At 47.6% G+C, this 18,452-nt stretch overlaps 1 protein-coding gene across 7 annotated transcripts in view; it reads left to right on the top strand.

The window, feature by feature from the left end:
• The window catches only part of NIN (ninein), a 118,894-nt gene that overhangs the window by 94,348 nt on the left and 6,094 nt on the right, over window positions 1-18,452 (top strand). For 2 of the 7 annotated variants that reach the window (XM_072986911.2, XM_078384210.1), the window contains 10 exons: window positions 1,047-1,116; window positions 3,019-3,132; window positions 3,399-3,512; window positions 4,170-4,292; window positions 5,294-5,386; window positions 7,291-7,437; window positions 8,596-8,775; window positions 9,790-9,939; window positions 10,875-10,967; window positions 13,665-13,859. In XM_072986911.2, coding sequence (XP_072843012.2) covers window positions 1,047-1,116; window positions 3,019-3,132; window positions 3,399-3,512; window positions 4,170-4,292; window positions 5,294-5,386; window positions 7,291-7,437; window positions 8,596-8,775; window positions 9,790-9,939; window positions 10,875-10,967; window positions 13,665-13,859 — 1,279 coding nt within the window. Of the gene's footprint in view, window positions 1-1,046; window positions 1,117-3,018; window positions 3,133-3,398; window positions 3,513-4,169; window positions 4,293-5,293; window positions 5,387-7,290; window positions 7,438-8,595; window positions 8,776-9,789; window positions 9,951-10,874; window positions 10,968-12,409; window positions 12,471-13,664; window positions 13,860-15,917; window positions 16,533-18,452 lie in introns of those variants that run through there. The other 5 variants (XM_078384208.1, XM_078384203.1, XM_078384206.1 and 2 more) reach the window with 5 other exon arrangements.

Consider the following 18,452-nt stretch of genomic DNA (forward strand, 5'->3'; position numbering starts at 1 on the left):
TTTGGCCTCTGGCTGTGGAGCCAGCGGTTGGGAGTTCAATTCCCCCCCCCGGCTTCTTTGACAGGGGCTGGACTAGATGATCCCACAGGGTCCCTTCCAGCTCTGCCATTCTAAGAGGATGATGAGTTCCATCCACCAACACTGCATCATACCAGGAGTTACCGGGGAGGGGAATGAAATATATAAATGCCACATTTCGTCAGGAACAAAGTCCCGAGTATTGTTATCACCCGAGGTGATAAAGTGGTGATAAATTTATCCCATAATGTGAAGGAAATGACTCCAGGTGTACAGGTTTTAAAACCATAAAAAGAAATGCAATTCAGATGTATTTGTTTATTTAAAATAAATGTATTTTTGTCCCGCCTTTCTCCTTAAAAAGAACCCAAAGCGGTTTACATCATTATATATAACTACACAGATTCACTCCCACATATCTCTGCCTTTCGTAACAGAGATTTTGAATCACAACCCCTTCCTAAGGTTCCCACACACACACACACACACACAGGGCTGAACCAAGCAATCCATAGGGGTTACACTTCCATGAGTCTCAATAATTAGCAGAGGCACAATCAAAGTAAATAAGGGTGGGAACCATAACAGAGGGGCTGACAGCCTCATTTTGTTCCTGCCCAGGTATTAAGATTTGTAGGAGAGGCTCTTCAAAAAATACATTTACTTCCAGGGATCTCCTTGAGAGGTGTGGATAAGAGCACACTTCGCTGCGTTGCTCCAAAATCTTGAAATGTTACTCCTCAGACCTGCCGCCTGCCCCCTTCTCTGCGCTTTTGGAGGGTGGCTGGGGCTTCTTTTTAAATTGGATTTTCAAGTGGTTCGTAATAACCTCATTGTTTGAAGCTAGAGGCCATGGCTGATTTGAATGAGTTTTTTCCTAATATTGTTTTGGCCATCCTCCGTGTCTTTCACACTGCCTTGGTGGTTTTACGGAGTAACAAACACCGGCCACTGTATAACAGCTGTGTAAAAAATTAAAAACAAACACCATGGAAGGATACCAGTTTTGTTTGCTGTGCTTCTTTTAGGCATAAAATAGCGGCTGTACAGAAAGAAAAAGTGGCCATGGAAAAGCTGGCTGATAACTTTAAGAAGCAGGTAAGCCCTTTGGGGTGAGCTTTCCCCTTGCGACTTTGTGATCGGGGTTCTGAATACAGCACAAAGCAAAAGGGAAACCGCTCTGGAAACAAGAACGCCTGAGGGATTCCATCTTTTGCAAATTTTGCATTTTGCAAATTCTCATGCAAATCGACCTGATCCATATCTTGCAGACTAAGCTGCCGATCAGCACTTAGGACGCGTGGAGTTGGCTGGTGTGGGCAAAATAGGAACATGCGGGTTCAGCTAGAATGTGATATGCCATTTGGGTGCAATCGTCACATCGAAATGGCATGTTGGAGCGCAAGCGGCCCTATTTGGTCTAGCTCCTTTCAGCTGGTTCTGATATCGTGAAGTGGCTTATTCTTTGCCTTGTCTGAAATGCCGGTTGAGAAATTGCCCACAGCTGAATGCCCTTCATGGCAAAGCAAATATGTTTAGAAGAAGAAGAAGAAATTCTAACTGATGCAGCACATTTGCAGTGGTCTACTACAGTCTAAAAAATATTCACTTCCTCTGCCCTGCCACCGATGAATAGAGGAAGTGTTCAATTGGCCGATATCCTGAAGTGGCTCGCTTATTAAGCCACTTCATGATATTGGAAATGCAAGTCAGAAGGTTGCCTTCATGGCCAGAAGGCTTACTTTTGGTCCATTTCCAGCGATCACACATGCTGGAAATGGACCAAAGTAGGGCGATCCTACCCATACAAAAGAAAAAGAAAAAAGAACGGGGCCTCAGAAAGGTGTGGGTAGGACTGCTCTGTAGTCTCTTTGGTTTGCTCCAGTGATTACGTCATGTGATTGCTGGGGAACCGAGCAAATGAAACTGTCTTCACGGTGGACCAAACACCAGGCTTGGATGCTCAGTGGGATCACCTCTTCACTTGTCTCCAAATGGGGAGACGGTTCATGCAGAGTTTAAAAAAAAACTGGAGGTGTTGCTTTTCTTTACAGATGTTGGATCATTTGCACATTATCAACATACAATCATAACGTTCCTTTGAGTTGGGAGAAAATATACAGTTGGCTAAATCGCAACGAGGCCGTAACTTTGAGGGATTTGTCACCTCTCTGCAGAACTGGGCAAAATCTCCCAGTAGGGAGAAGTTCCTTATAGGAGGAACTGGGGCAGCTGTCAAAGGATGGAGCATGTTAGCTCGAAAGATATGGGAGTTCATCCCAGCTCTTAGAAGAAGCCACCCAGCCAAAATATACATCCTGAAAATGAGTATTACCTTCTAGCCAGCTCCATGGTGTGACTTGTGATGGGTTACCCTTGAGTGAGTCGCTGCCTTGTGTTCTTCTCTGCGAAATCATAGAGTGGTGGAATCGTAAAATAGTGAAGTTGGAAGGGACCTCTAAGGTCATCTAGCCCAACCCCCAAGAAGATTTGCCAGTGGGGGGGGGGGTTGCCTAAGTTTCTGTGTGTGAGAGAAATGTCTGAAAAGAAAGTCTGAGAAGGTGGAGAGACCCACCTTTCAGTTATGTGTTTTAAAACATTCATGGGCATAGCTTTGAATCTTAATTTGTATGTTTTAATTCTGGGGTTCAAATATTTTTATATTCTCCCTTGGCTTCCCTCTGGAGGGAGTAAGACAGGATAGAAATTGAGTAGGTGAAATAAGTAAAATCTGGAGTCTTCAGCCCCCTGAAAGGCCAACGTGTTATATTTAGTGTACATTTTCAGGCGCTGTAGATCACATTTTCAGACGCTGCTGAAGGTGCCCCTGAGGAAGTGGGGAGCAGCCCATGAAAGCTTGTGTCAGATAAAACATGTCTGCCATGCAACTTCTCGTCTTGTCTTGGCTACCACAGAGCAGCGCAGCCACTTCTTGGGAGGCGGGTTAGAAATAACACGTTTTCCTTGGTGCTGACTTTTTTGTCTGTGTTTTCTCCTCAGGCATCCGAGCTGAAAGCCAGGAATCACCAGCTGGAACTGGAAAACGCCAGGCTGGGCCACAAGAACTCCCCGCCTCAGGCGGATGGGCAGGACCCGAACCAGGAGTTGATGGAGGTGCTTTGATGGAGGGAGAACGAGGTGGGGAAGTGGGGGGGGGGCAGAAGAAGGGCAGACTTGGGGAGAGAACCAAGCACGAGGACCCTCAATGAATGCTGCTAGCGTTCAGCCTCAGGAGCTGCGAAACCCAGTACCCGTTCTTACCTCTACCACGGATCAGTAGAACATAGTAAATGAGAGGTGGCTAGAGTGAGTCCCAAGGGGGCACAGGTTCAAATCCTCACTCAGCCACCTCTCCGCTTGTTTCTGTTATTTGCTCCTAGTCTTCAGCGCTGGTCTCGTCCTTGAAGATGGAGTTGTCTCAGCTCAGGATCCAAGCTCAGTCTCTGGAGCAGGAGAACCACTTCCTCAAAGAAGAACTGGAGAAGCTAAAGCAGGTAAGGACAGCCGCGACCAGGAGCCTCATGCCTGCAGGATGAGCTTGGTTTCTCGGGAAGGATTTAAGAGGGTCTCCAGGGGGATCGGCCTCAAAGGACAGATGGCTCTCTACCTCAGCCGCAGTATTTCCTAAAAATTGCTGGGATTTTTTAAATTAAAAATTTAAAGAATAATAAGGTAAAGGTGAAGGTTCCCCTTGACATTGAGCCCAATCGTGTCCGTGCTCATCCCTGTTTCAAAGCCGTAGAGCCAGCATTTTGTGCAAAGACAGTTTCCGTGGTCACGTGGCCAGCGCGACTAGACACAGAATGCCGTGACCTTCCCACTGAGGTGGTCCCTATTTATGGACTCGCCTTTTTACATGCTCTCGAACAGCTAAGTTGGCAGGAGCTGGGACAAGCGACGGGAGCTTTCTCCGTTGCGTGGATTCAATCTTACGACGGCGGGTCTTCCGACCTTGCAGCACACAGGCTTCTGCGGTTTAACCCCCAGCGCCACCCACGTCCCCAAAGAATCATACTGAGAGATTTATGTATACTTTGGAACTGGGTGCCCTTGGGAGCAGGCTGCTGAATCAGTCTGAACATTTCAAGACACGCCTGGCTTCGTCTTCAGTGGGTTCCCTTTCAGATCTTGAATTTGATCTCTCTTCACAGCTACCCAGGTGCCCGGATCTCTCCGACCTCCAGAGTGAGATTTCCAGTGTCCTTATGAAAAATGAGAAGCTGCTAAAAGAGAGGGAAACCCTCAGTGAAGAGCTGAATCAGTGCATGGAGAAGGTGAGGGCTCTTCCCACAAGGTCCCAGGTCCACACCCTTTGCCTCGCTCGAGAGAAAAGGGCTCCTTTTTTTCACCCAAAGAAACAGCCCCTGGGATTTTTCTGGTGCTCTTGTCATGGATCCCTTGGGCTTTAAAGCACTGGTCACCATAGTTTGAGTTTCTTCCCAGATGACTGGTCTTCACAGACTAGAATCATAGAATCCTTAAATCATGGAGTGGGAAGGGCCCCTCGAAGGCCATCCAATCCAACCCCCTGCTCAAGGCAGGGATCCCAATCAAAGCAGGCCGGACAGAGGGTGGCCCAGTTTTGTCTTGAAGGCCCCCAATGTTGGAGCGCTCATCACCTCCCCTTGAGATCATGGGTTCCCTTGTCGTACTACTCTTAACAGTTAAGAAGTTTATTCCTGGGATTCAGCCTGAATCTGGCTTCCCTTAACTTGAGCCCGTTGTCGCGTGTCCTGCCCTCTGGGCTGACGGAGAGCAGATCCCGCCCCTCCTCTTTACGAGGAGCATCTAGCTCCCTGATCCTCCTTGTTGTCCTCCTCCGAACGGCTCCAAGGGAGAGAGAAAGGTGTTTATACAGCAAATACAGCATGCAGATCAGCTCTCGTGCTTCCGGCTTCCCCGTCAGCCAGGGTAAAAATTGACTGAGGTTGACTCCTGCTTTGCGGGGGCCGTGGCCAAAGAGTCCCCCGGCTGGGCCTCTTGGTGTCAGTTCCCTTGTAGCCTTCGGTAGTGCCCCGACCCGCGTTGGGCATCTGGGCCAAGCCACCTGATAGATCCTGACCCGTGTGTTATTCTAGCATTTCCAGCCAGCCCGAGCCGTTGCAGGAAATTAGCTTGTGGCTAGAGCGGGTGCATTTTGGGGCATGATCTGGAAATTAAAAAATGGTGAGGTGTGTCCCCAAGTGGGTGCATCCGTGGTGGCCCAAAGTAGCAGCCCAGGGGGGGTCAGAGGTTAACGTTATCCCTTCCCTGGGCTTTTCTCTCATTGTTGCAGGTGGCTAAGACAGCCTTCCTGGAGAATCTTGTGAGTTCTATGAAGCAGGAGAAAGCATCCCTGGAGCACCACATGGCCGAATCCCAGGACAAGGTGCGCTTCTGTGTCTCCTTCAAAGGGGTCCACTGTTAGTGATCCCTCCACCCCCTGGAATGGATTGGGGAAGAGCTATACCCCTGCTCAGGCCATGAGGATCAGTTTCTTCTCTCGTTCAGTGAGAATGCTTCGAAACCTGCAGCTTAGAATTTGAATTTACAGGGGAAAATAGGATGGGGGGGGAAACTCTCCTTAAAAACCACCCGTTTACTTGGGTTCTTTAAGACTGACTCCTTGCATCTCACAAATTGTTCATCCCGCCGTTTATAAAAACAGTGCCAGGTTTAAAAGCAATGCAAGATATTGCTTATTCAAAAGATAACATCCCACTCAGTTTTTACACTGGTGTAAAGGAGTCGACATAAACTTGGTTGGTGGGTTCTTTCTTTCTTTCCTTCCTATTTTCTTATTTTCTTTCTTTCTATCTTTCTTTCTCTCTCTCTTTCTTTCTTTCCTTCTTTCTTTCTTTCTTTCTTTCTTTCTTTCTTTCTTTCTTTCTTTCTTTCCTATTTTCTCATTTTCTTTCTTTCAATCCTTCTTTCTTTCTTTCTCTCTCTCTTTCTTTCTTTCTTTCTTTCTTTCTTTCTTTCTTTCTTTCTTTCTTTCTTTCCTTCTTTTCTATTTTCTCTTTCTATCTATCTATCTATCTATCTATCTATCTATCTATCTATCTATCTATCTATCTATCTTTCTTTCTTTCTCTCTCTCTCTCTTTCCTTCCTTCCTTCCTTCCTTCCTTCCTTCCTATTTTCTCATTTTCTTTCTTTCAATCTTTTTCTTTCTCTCTCTCTCTCTCTTTCTTATTTTCTTTCATTCTTACTTATTTTCTTTCTTTCTTTCATTATTTCTCTTCCTTGCTTGCTTTCTTATTTTCATTCATTCATTCATTCATTCATTCTACCTTCTTTCTTTCTTTCATTCTACCTTATTTTTTCTTTCTTTCTTTCTTTCTTTCTTTCTTTCTTTCTTTCTTTCTTTCTTTCTTTCTTTCTTTCTTTCTTTCTTTCTTTCTTTCTTTCTTTCTTTCTTTCTTTCTTTCTTTCTTTCTTTCTTTCTTTCTTTCTTTCTTTCTTTCTTATAATTTGTTTACATGCCTTGCATATGTGGGCAAGTCAATTTTTGACCAATGTGGTCAAGTCAAACCTTTTCAGGGATTTCTAGGTAGGGGAGACTCAGAAGTGGTTTACTCTTTCCATTCTTTTGGAGTCATCCTGGGACTGTGCAGCTTGCCCAAGGCTACTTAAGCTGAATCTTCTGCATCTGGAGATGCCAACCTCTGGCTGTATCCAGCCAGATGCCTAGCTCACTGAGCCATTTGCTCTTGTGCGCCAAGCAATTTGCCAATGGGATTTATGCCAATTGCATAATGCCATTTGGTGTCACTAATAGGATTTGGCCACTCAGTTAAATAAACAAACAAACAGACAAACAAGATGTTTAAAAAGGAATTGTCTGTGTTCCTTGGAGTGTGCCATTACCTAATAATCTGTTGAGGGAGGATAGTGGTTGTTGCATCTGATGGAATGGGTTGTGATCCTCAAGAGCTTGTCCTGCAATAAGTTAGTCAACTTTTAAAGTCACAAAGGAGTCTCCTTTCTCCCATCTTTCTTCCAACGGATTTCAAGATGCTGCACACGGATGCCATCCCATTTTACTAATACAACAGCCCTTCCAGTAAGACAGTAGGATAGAAGAACCTTTGGAATGTCATTTATTCCACACAGTTCCCTTAGGTCGGGAATCACTTCATGGCAGATGAGCCCCGTCCGCTCTTCGCCCGTGGCTCCCAACCACGGGAAGCTTCGTCCTCCTGTATTTCTTCCTTGCTGGTTTAGAAGCCCGTTCAGAGACACCCCTTTTACTGATGGATTTCCACTTCCTTTCCCCTCTGGACCGCTCAGATTCAGAGTTTTGACGATGCCGTGCAGAACGTCAACCTCCAGATGTCCAGGCTCAGGTCGGATCTTCGGAGATCCCAGCAGGAGAAAGAAGCCGTGGAACAAGAGGTTGCGTCGTTACACCAGCAGCTGCAGACAGCCCATGAAAAGGTAGCCTTTGATTCGGTTTCGGGCCGCGGAACTGGAGAACAAAAACTAGCATCTCAGATATTCTTCTTTGTTTTGCTGTTACCATCAAGCTGTGTTTTTGCTTTCACTCGGGTCTGTCTTTTTTTTTTCTTGCAGCGCTTGGAAAAATTCCTTTTCAGGTTTGCAGCTCCTGGATCCTCCCTGAAGGATTCTGGGAGTTGTAGTCCAGCAAATTGTTGGAATTCTTTTGAAAAGAATAGCTCAGTGGTTTACGAATCTGGCTAAAAGGTTGGGAGTTCAATTCCCATTTGATGCTTCATTGACAGAGGCTGGACTGGATGACCCATAGGGTCCCTTCCAGCTCTGCAGTTCTACAATGATGATGATGATTCTAAAACACCAGACACAGTCAATCAAAATTATAAAAACTTTGACTGGTATGTAACAGATACGAGTTTTAACTAAAAACCTAAATATTGGTGCAGTGTGTATGCTGTTCCTATTGCCATTTTTATAACTCTGATGGTGTGATTTCTGAGATCTGCAACTTATTTGTTGTTGTTTAGTCGTTGAGTCCTGTCCAACTCTTCGTGATCCCATGGACCAAAGCACGCCAGGCCCTCCTGTCTTCCACTGCCTCCCGGAGTTGGGTCAAATTCATGTCAGTCGCTTCGATGACCCCATTCAACCATCTCATCCTGGTCGTCCCCTTCTCCTTTTGCCTTCACACTTTCCCAACATCAGGGTCTTTTCCAGGGAGTCTTCTCTTCTCATGAGATGGCCAAAGGATTGGAGCCTCAGCTTCAGAATCTGTCCTTCCAGGGAGCATTCAGGGTTGATTTCCTGCAAAATGGATAGGTTTGTTCTCCTTGCAGTCCAGGGGACTCTCAAGACAGAAGCCACCGTTTTTGATTCTGCTTTTGAACCCTGCTGGCAGAATCATGGAAGAGGCTAATACACACAATTTCAAAGGTGTTTGTTCTTCTTCTTTGTGGATTGGATTTCTGTTTTATTTTGTCTTTCTAACTACCGTACTCTTTGGGATAGTCAAAAATGACTTCTCTGTGCCATGAAACTGAGTCACGCCTTGAAGCCAGGCCCCTCAGCGCTCAGTCCCAGCGCCTTCGTGCCAGATCCGCGGAAGCTCTGACGCCTGCGCTTCTCCTCCTCCCTCTTCAGAATCGGGTCCTGGAGGTGGCGGTGCATTCGGCCGGGCTGCAGAGCCAGCAGAAGAAGCTATGCTGGGAGGAACTGGACCAGCTGGTCAAGCAGGAGCAGCAGCTGTTAAGGCAGGAGAACGAGCGGCTCCAGCGAGAGGTCCAGAGCGCCAAGTCAGAACTCGCTCACGCCCGGGAGAAGGTAAACCCGGGATTCCTTTCAGAAGCCTCTTGACCTGAACTTGGTCTCTTACCTTCTTCTGGAAGTCTAGGACAAAAAAGAAGTTTCAGTCGTCCTCATAACTACCTTTTGTGTGTTTGTTACACACAGGCCAAACGGGCTGTTTTTCTGGACCATCTGGGGGGGCGATTCTGGGTCCCTGTCGTCTACAAAGACTGACTTTTCCAGCCTCTGACCTCAAAGCATTGGCCTGGGACTCAGCCCGGCAGGTGGGCACCGGGGGGGGTGGTGGCCACCCAGCGCAGAGGCAGGAGGCACAGACCACTGTGGCCGGGCTGGAGGTCAAGGCCAGCAGAGACAAGAGGCTGAGACGCAGAAAAGGCAGAGGTCAAAGGCCAGGGCACTGGGACGTGGTGGCGCTGTGGGCTAAACCACAGAAGCCTGTGCTGCAGGGTCAGAAGACCAAGCAGTCGTAAGATCGAATCCACGTGACGGAGTGAGCGCCCGTCGCTTGTCCCAGCTCCTGCCAACCTAGCGGTTCGAAAGCATGCAGATGCGAGTAGATAAATAGGGACCACCTCGGTGGGAAGGTAAACAGCGTTCCGTGTCTAAGTCGCACTGGCCATGTGACCACGGAAGATTGTCTTTGGACAAACGCTGGCTCTATGGCTTGGAAACGGGGATGAGCACCGGCCCCTAGAGTTGAACACGACTGGACAAAAATTGTCAAGGGGAACCTTTACCTTTACCTAAAGGCCAGGCTGGGATGAGAGAGGAGGCCAAACAGGGAGGCTCGTTGGCATTCCTGGAAGAGAAAGGTTGCTTACGATGCTAAACTAGTCAGGCTGTCAAGAAGGGTCACCTTGCCCTTCGGCTGTGGGCATCCCCAGTGCGATTTTAAGTCCAACAGGAAGTCCCACGACTCAAGTTCCGGCACTGGCGATAGCCGGGCCAATTCCCCAGATCTCCTGCTGCTTCCGCAGCTCCCGTCATGCTTGGGCGAACTGAATATTCTTTGACCGGTGCTCTCGGCAGGTGCAGCAGCTGGAGTCCAGCGTCCTGGCCCTGAAGCACCAAAAACACCTAAGCCAGTCGGGGATAGCGAAAGCACTCGAGCAGGAGAAGCTGAGCCTCAAGCGCGAGTGTGAGCGGCTGCAGAAGGAGTTGACGTCAGCCAACCGGAAGGTCTGTTCCCCGTAAGGATGGGTTTCTGTATGGAGGGGAAGAGGGAGCACGTGGGAGGACTTTTTAATCTTCGGTTTGGATCGGTGTTGTTTTTGTTTTGAAATCTGTGCAGGTCACTAGCATATGTTGATGACTGTTCCGTCTTTATCTCTCTATGTTGGCACATTTCTTCATGTGGGTTTTTTGTGGCAGATGGGTGGCTTCGGAAAAAACTACTACCTTACTCACCTGCCAGAGTCTCAGCGATTGTTCTGCAGGTTCCAATAGTTTTCTTGGTCGTCTAGAAAAATCCTGGCTCACTACAGGCAACCATATTTCCTTGGGGGGTGGGGGTTCTTCCTTCCTTCCTTCCTTCCTTCCTTCCTTCCTTCCTTCCTTCCTTCCTTCCTTCCTTCCTTCCTTCCTTCCTTCCTTCCTTCCTTCCTTCCTTCCTTCCTTCCTTCCTTCCTTCCTTCCTTCCTTCCTTCCTTCCTTCCTTCCTTCCTTCCTTCCTTCCTTCCTTCCTTCCTTCCTTCCTTCCTTCCTTCCTTCCTTCCTTCCTTCCTTCCTTCCTTCCTTCCTTCCTTCCTTCCTTCCTTCCTTCCTTCCTTCCTTCCTTCCTTCCTTCCTTCCTTCCTTCCTTCCTTCCTTCCTTCCTTCCTTCCTTCCTTCCTTCCTTCCTTCCTTCCTTCCTTCCTTCCTTCCTTCCTTCCTTCCTTCCTTCCTTCCTTCCTTCCTTCCTTCCTTCCTTCCTTCCTTCCTTCCTTCCTTCCTTCCTTCCTTCCTTCCTTCCTTCCTTCCTTCCTTCCTTCCTTCCTTCCTTCCTTCCTTCCTTCCTTCCTTCCTTCCTTCCTTCCTTCCTTCCTTCCTTCCTTCCTTCCTTCCTTCCTTCCTTCCTTCCTTCCTTCCTTCCTTCCTTCCTTCCTTCCTAAAATGAGATTTAACTGCTTTGACAGATCAGCCAGATGAATTCTTTTGAGCATGACCTGGAGACCATCAATTTGGAAACTGAAGGCCTAAGGAAAAAACAGGTCAAACTGGATGAACAGGTGATTGAGGGTCTGTTTCAGCTCACACAGGGTTCATTCTCCTTCCAGAAAAGTAATCAGATGGAAATAGTTTTCTTCTACCTCTGGGTTTATAACTAAGAGATTTCTGTTATAGATTTAGCGTGTTCCTGGCTTGTTAGAAGTGGTGGTTATGAGGTAAAACCACCCCACAACAGAATATCTCTGTCTCACCACCCACACCCAAAAAACAGGAATAGAGCTGGTTTTCAAGAGACCAGCTGCCTATATATCCCTTTGCCACTTGGCCAGCCTTCTCCAAAGCGGTGTCTACCAAATCTGTTGGACCCTCATCCTAAACCAGCGTGGCCAGTTATAGTGGGTACGAACGAGGTGGCGAAGGATCAAAGAGACCAGGAGGTGAAACCTGTCCGCAGGTGTGTGTTCACTGAATGGAACAGACATGAGCCAAGGGATTCTGCCCGCTGCTGTCATCCATGAAGGAAAGGACCCACCAGAAAGTGCCTCAACAGGGTGAAAGAGAGACCGAAGGCCTCTGGGCAGCGTATGCCAAGTCAAGGGAATCTGAGCCCTTTCGTCCGTGGCTCCCAGCCTTGGGGTCTCGGGAAGCCAGTCAGGATTTCTAGGGTTTGATGTTCAGGAAGATCTGGGGACCCAAGGCTGGTAGCCACTGCATTAGGTCACTGAAGAGTCACTGCTCCTTCAAACATCTGGCACTGAAAATACAGAGATGGATGTCCTAATGGAATCTCACTGTTGATCCAGCCAACCTGGTCCTGGCCAGCGGGACTGGCGGTAAATCTCTTAAGAGGCAAAGAAAGGGAGAAGCTGCCAGCTTCTGCTCTTTGTATCCTAGCTCTTTTGAACGAAAGGGGCTAGCCTGTCTCCCCAAGAGAAACCATAAAGTGCCATTCAGTGTTAAGGCATTTCCAGCACCGTAAGAATCTGCTGATGCCCCGAAGGAGCTGTATTCTGTGGTCGATATGAACGATGCCTCGGAAGCATCCTTTAGCACACGTGAGCATCAGTCCTTGAGGGAGTTTCTCTGCACTCCGCTATTTCCTTTGGAAATTTCACCCCACTTTGCTTTTCCTGACCTGGCATAACTTTGTGACCATGAGGTCTAGAAACCTGTTTCTGTTTTCTGTACAGGTCACTGCTCTTAAGAAGGTGGACTTTTGTACATGGCACGTGTGCAGGGCTTGAAATTAACCTGACCCCCAACTTAATAGGATATTCTGCTGTGGGGCATAGAATTGAAAGAGGTGGTCTATTTAGGCCTTGCCTTCTTCCCCCCCCCCCATCTTTGATTTTTGGGGAAGATTCTTTGCAGTTTGCCATTTGCCTGCTTCCCTTTCTGTGCAACGGTTTTCTTGCCTCTTTTACACTCTTGACTCCTGTAACTCTCTCTCTCTCTTTCTTCTCCTGTTCTTCTCCCTCTTTTCTGGCTAACAAATGCGTAGACCTTGGTGGCTGGAACTAGCAGGGGCGATGACAGTTCTCTGTCTGAATTAGCCTGTGAAGGTAGCAAAAAAAAATTAAACTTTCCCCTGTACTGCCATTGCATGAGAATCCCATTATTTCATGCATTTTCTTCCTCGTTTTATTTTATTGCAGACTTAAATCCTGAATGTGATAGCAGACGCCCGGCCTGTCTTTTCCAAAGGAGTTACTTTTCATTTTAATTAACTTCTCAAACGGTTGCCTTTCAAGCCTTGTAACTGGGGATTATACACGGAAAAAAGGGGGTTAGCGCCGCAATTAATTCCTGCAGTCTCAAAGAGAAAAGGCTTAGCTTTAAAACCTGATTATTCCCAAGGTTACCAGATAAAGGGGTTTTATCTGGAAACCCGATTTCAGAAAAGAAAAGAAAAAATGAAAAGTGGCTCCAGAATTCCATTTTCTGTTCATTTGGGCCCTTTTTTTGAAAATCCTTTTAAGGATCATTCATTCTTTTGTGACAAACGGGGGTCACTTTAAGTAATCTCATTTTCACATGCATTTCATGGAGTTATCAGATTGAAATTTGCATGACTGGATTTACCAGCCCCACTGAGCTTGCTGGAAAACTTAAAAGCCCCTTTCGCTGTTTCTTAGCTCTGCGCCCCTCAGGGGCTTGCTCACCGAGTCCAAAGGAGCAGGAGTTTCCAAGCCCTAACCTGGGGGTGGGGTGGGGACTTAAGAGACTCAGTATGTGAACTGAGCCTATGAGGGGGTAAGAAGGAAAGAACCTATGGTCATTTTTACATCAACGTGAGGGTAACAGAGCCAAAATGCTTTTTTTAAAAAGCAAAAACGGAGTAAGGATCCATTGATTCCTGCTTTGATTTTTTTTATTTAAAATTCATTTTGTTTTCTATTTCATTTTGCAAATTTCCACTGTTTTCAGGCTGGGCATAGCCCGCACTAGGTACCGGGGTCGGGGTGGGAGGTGTTGGCACAAAGATGCTCCCCATGAGCCCAAGTTTCCTTCCCCTCTGGCATAAACCCATGCACTTCCTCCCACGCTCCTGACTTCAGGGGGACCCCGGTTGTCTTGCCCTGCGTCCTGAAAAGAGTTTGCAGGGTTGTCGCCCGTGTGTGTGTGTGTGTGAGAGAGAGAGCAGAGCAAAGGGTGGGTGGGGGAAGCAGGTCCCCTAAGCACCCTGGTGCCCCCCCTGCTCAGCCCCACCAAAGCGCTCTGCTCCCCGCCTGGGGGGGGTCTCTCCTCTCCTGCAGATGCTTCCCTCGAGCTCCAACGCGATGCTTAGCCCGCCGCCCCAGCCTCCTCGTGACCTCCAGCAGCAAGGCTGTGCCATGGTCTCCTGGGAGCAGTACCAGCGCCTCCATCACCAGTTCCGGCAGGCGGAGCGGAGGTGCCAGCGGCTGCAGGAAGAGCTGGAGAGCCAGCCTCTGGAAACCGACATGCCCCAGGTAGGACCTTCTTTTTCTCTCCTCCTTCTATCCGTAGGCATCGGGTTCTTTCTCAGCCCGTGCCCGCCGGGTCCTGCCTCCTCGTCCTCACCAAGGCCCTTTCTCTGTTTATGCCAGTTTCACCATCCCACGGGCAGGAGAGGCTCCCATCTTTCAGAGTTTTTTGCGGCTGCCTTCTGATTTGCCTCTCTTTTTTTTGTCAGTCTGCTCTCTGTGCTTCAGACATTTCCGGTTTCTTGGGTGGCATCTTTAAGTCCGTGGGCAGCTCCGCTTGCCAAAACAGGGAAGCCCCACGGCCGTTTAAGGAGTGGGTGTCTCTCCCCATACCGTACGGCTGCCATTAGAGACCATCAGGGCCCGCGGAAGAGATCCTTCCGCGTTGCCAGCATCTCAACCCAGCCAGCCTTTAAAAAACCTCTCCTGGCATCGGGAAACGGGGTCGCCTTTCCTTCAGGGGTCCTCAACCGCGGGCCCCTTCCCGAAGTCGGGACTTCCGCTCCCAGAAACCTTGGTCCCATGGGCTGGTGCGTCTGGGAGTTGAGGTCCGAAACCTCTAGAAGAATAGAGTCGGAGAACCGTTGCAGTTCGTTTCCAACCCTTGGGTAACGCCGGTGTTCATGTACTGCAACTCCCAGAAACCCCAGCTAGTGGTGAAGACTTCCGGGAGCTGCAGTCCAAGAACACCTGGATTACCTGTGGTTGAGAACCACAGCCCAAGAGGTTTTTGGACGGACCTATCCATCCTTCGTAGCCAGCAAACCAGTCATCAGGGATTATGAAAGTTGTAGTCCAGCAACATCTGGATAAGTACAGGTGGTTCCTTCCCCTGGTTTCAGAGAAAGTCTCTGTGCATATTTTGGATGCTTTTCCTGCTCATTCATCAGGTGCCACCGCTATACATTAGTGCTTGCATTCCGATGCACTGCTGTCAAAGTGTTCATTAAAACCGTGAGACGGAGCATCCTTCGGGAGCCTCGTAGGGCGAGACAGCGGGGACTCTTAGCCACCGTTTGCCTTGAAAGGCAGAGGCATTGCATGCACACGAGACCATCTTTGTGATGATGACTCCTGAAAATACTGGAAGGGGCTCTGTGGCAACTGACCGTACCACTCGGTCAGAGATGGGCCAGTCCATAAAGCATCATCAGTTCAAGCATTAAACCAGATTATGGCCTGGTGGCCCTCTGGCTTACACATTCCCTCGTCCTTGCCTTTGTCTTTTCCTGCATTTGGATGCTTCTCCTTTTACTGGGCAAATCCTTGTTCACTGTGACATTGAAATCAGCAAAGAAAGACTAATCTCCTTTCCAAAGCCGAACCAGGGACCGCAACTGAGCTGAATGCTCAGTTCTGGTCTGCTGAACAGGGGGTGCCTATTCTAACTTGCCCAGTATGAATATAATGGCAAGCTATATGTTGCTGAAAGTCGGAAATCACATGATCAAAACAGACATGCAACTAAAAGTACGTTTCCTGGTCTTCTGCCTTTTCCACTCCAGCTCTGATTTATCACACATATCTCTGGCATTAGTCAGACAGACGAAGCCTTGGTTTACATTCAGAAATAAACCCCCAAGACCCACCCAAAACCATCTCCCTTTATTCACTATTTGTGCAATGTCCCAATTAGACCTTGTTCGCCACTTGAGGGAGCACTCTTTCTAGAGACGGGATTAGCGTGGCGACTGAGGAGGCTCAGGAAGTGAACTGGAAGATGCAAAGAGGAGAGATAGCGCAGAAGCCCAGTGTGAAAACCTGACCACCTGACCTATGAAATGAGCGTTAAGAGTCTCCAGGCTGCCCCCTCGGTGTCGCTTGCCCCGGCCAAATAGCCGGTGCTGCTCTTTAATCCCAATGTCCATGATGCAGAGCATGTTTTGTGTGCGCTTCGCTTTGTGTTTTGTTTTTTAACATTTGCGGTCATGTCTGTCTCTTGTGCTGATGGCTTAAATGGCGCTGGCTGTCGGCATTACTAAGCGTGATGTGCTGTTTTTGGTGTTTTTTTTTTTTTTCCAAAGACCTGTGCGTGAAGTGTGTCATCCTTCCCTTTTTCCCCAGGCCTTGCTTCCGGAACAGCGGTCATTGCATGCAGATACGTACAGGCGGATCGGTCACCTCTGACACCCCTTGTGACCCATTAACCCACCTCACTGCTTACTCACACAGACTGGCATAAGCTGAGAAATGCGGGGGTCCAATGAGTTCTTTGTTTGTTTGTTTGTTTAATTTAAAAAACCATTTTATTTTATTTCCTTTTAAGCTTCTCCAGTGTTATGTTTTCCGCCCCACCCTCCTTATTTATTTGTGTCAAAATCTGCTTTTGTGTGTGCGCGCTGCATGTGTCTGATGGCAATAAGGCCTTTTCTGTATTGTTATTTTTTAAAAGTTGTCATGAACCAACTCTTCTTTTTTTAATTTATTTTATTTAAAAGTTGTTTATCCAGAGGAGTTTGGAAGAGAAACACTATTTTTTTTTCCTCTCAAAAGGTATACTGTAACTATTTTTAAGCCAACAAAGGTACTAATTTTTTATATATTGGATTTGAAATGAGAAAAAATTGGGTTATTTATACAAAGTTTTGTACGAGATGTATACATACTTTTTAAATGGGGGAAAGAGCTACACTTTTTTCAATTGTGATCGGACAAATAAAAATACACGTTTTAAAAAAATATACCGTATGTGTGTCATTTTTTGTCTTATTTAGTTGATTGGACCTGCTTGGGACCCCTCTGGTAAGGCTGAAGCTCTGATTAGATGGGCTGGAGAGGAATACAGTGGGGCCTTGCTAGACGATGATAATCTGTTCCACTGAAATCGCTGTTTAGCGAAATCATTGTCTAGCGAAAAGCATTCCCCCATTGGAATGCATTGAAAACTGTTTAATGCATTCCAATGGGGAAAAATCGTCGTTGTCTAGCGAGGATCGGCCATAGGAAAGCTGCTTTGGGAACCATCGATCAGCTGTTTAAATTGCTGTCTTGCAAAGCTTAGGTCCCGAAAACACCCGTTTTGCGAGTGTGGAAGGAGCTGTCAAAATTGTCGTCTAGCGAAAATCAGTTTGTGAAGCAGGGACCAAACATTGTCCAGTGAAATTCCCCCATAGGGGGAAATGTAATGGGTAGAGTGGTGGACCTGGACAGAGGAAGCCTCGGGTAACATACCTCCTCTTGAACATGGAAACACACTGGAGGATTACACTGGTAAAACCGCTCCTGAAATATCTCCTATAACTTGAAAATCCTATTTGGGTCACCATAACTTGGAGGCAGCTTGAAGGCATATAAATACGTAAAACTAAGCCCTAATTTGCTGGCGTTTTTGTGATAAATGTTTTCACCATTTTCAGGGGTCATGTTTATGACTGACACCGACTCATTCAGGTGAAAGGGGCCACAAAATGGCACTATCATGGCTTCACATGTTCTAAAGTGATGTATGCTGGAGTGAAAAATCCCAATTTCAAATATCTAGGGGGTACAGGTGGGGGTTTGAACTGGGGGGGGCAACAAAGTTACCAGGAAAGAGATTTTGGGCTCATGGAGGTGAGATCTATTAAACGCGCGGCCCCCGTCATGGATAAAGTGAATTCCATGCTAGGGGTCATGAGGAAATAAAACGAAAACAGCCAATACGCCTAGTTCCGTAATACAATTCACAGATGTGACAGTCCTTGAATGGGACGGTTCTGGTTGCTTGCTTCCGAAGGATCGAAATAACAGATCTCGGAAAGATGCAGGAATGGGAAAATCAGCAGTCAGGAGGATCGTCATGGACATTTGGTCAAAAAGAGGAGGACAGAGGCATATATAAAATTTATGTGTGGTATGGGGAGGAAAATTGAAAGGGACAAGCTTTCTTAGGGGAAAAAAATTAACAATCTTGCATGCAAGCTAACACAGGATTGTGAGTTGAGAGCCAGAATGGATCCTCCCTTTGCAAGAGCAGTATACCACCGGGGCGGAGGTCATGGGGAGCTGGAGCTGTTGGTGCCTGGGAATTTTGCCGAATCCCTTGATTCAGCTTGGGTAGCATGAGATTGGCGCACGTTAAGGGGGGGGGGAAGATGGCTGAACTGCCAGGTCTGAGTGCATGACGGCCGTTTTTGTTCCATGCCAGGCACGCTTGCTTTGTTTTCCCTTCGGCCCAGGGAAACGTAGCCCCTTTCCAGCCTCCAATGCCCTTCTACTCTCTACGTTTTGAATCCCAGTTGTACCATCCTCGTTACAGTTCCACCTCCGGTGCCCGCGTACGGATTTCTCAGAAATATCCCTGGTCTCTGTCGAGATAAGCTCATGATGGAGACGACCCTTTTTTCTTTACCCCGGGGGTGTGTGGGTGGTTTCCAATCCAGTGGGACTTTTCTTACGCACACAGACTAAAACCTTCCTAAGAGGGAGCATCCAAGCCTCACCTGGTGCTTCAGACCAATCTGCCCGCGGAAAAGTAGTGCGTGCCAGGAAATGGGGATCTGCAAGGCGCCCAAGAATCCGTGCGAAGACCCGCCAGTGGAAGGAATGGAATTCCGTGCCCGTAAGAGTTTCAGCCATTCCATTCAATGGGAACCATTGACACCCTTCCAGTTGTGCACA

This window comes from Pogona vitticeps, chromosome 1, assembly GCF_051106095.1.
Source record: "Pogona vitticeps strain Pit_001003342236 chromosome 1, PviZW2.1, whole genome shotgun sequence".
Taxonomy (NCBI): Eukaryota; Metazoa; Chordata; class Lepidosauria; order Squamata; family Agamidae; genus Pogona; species Pogona vitticeps.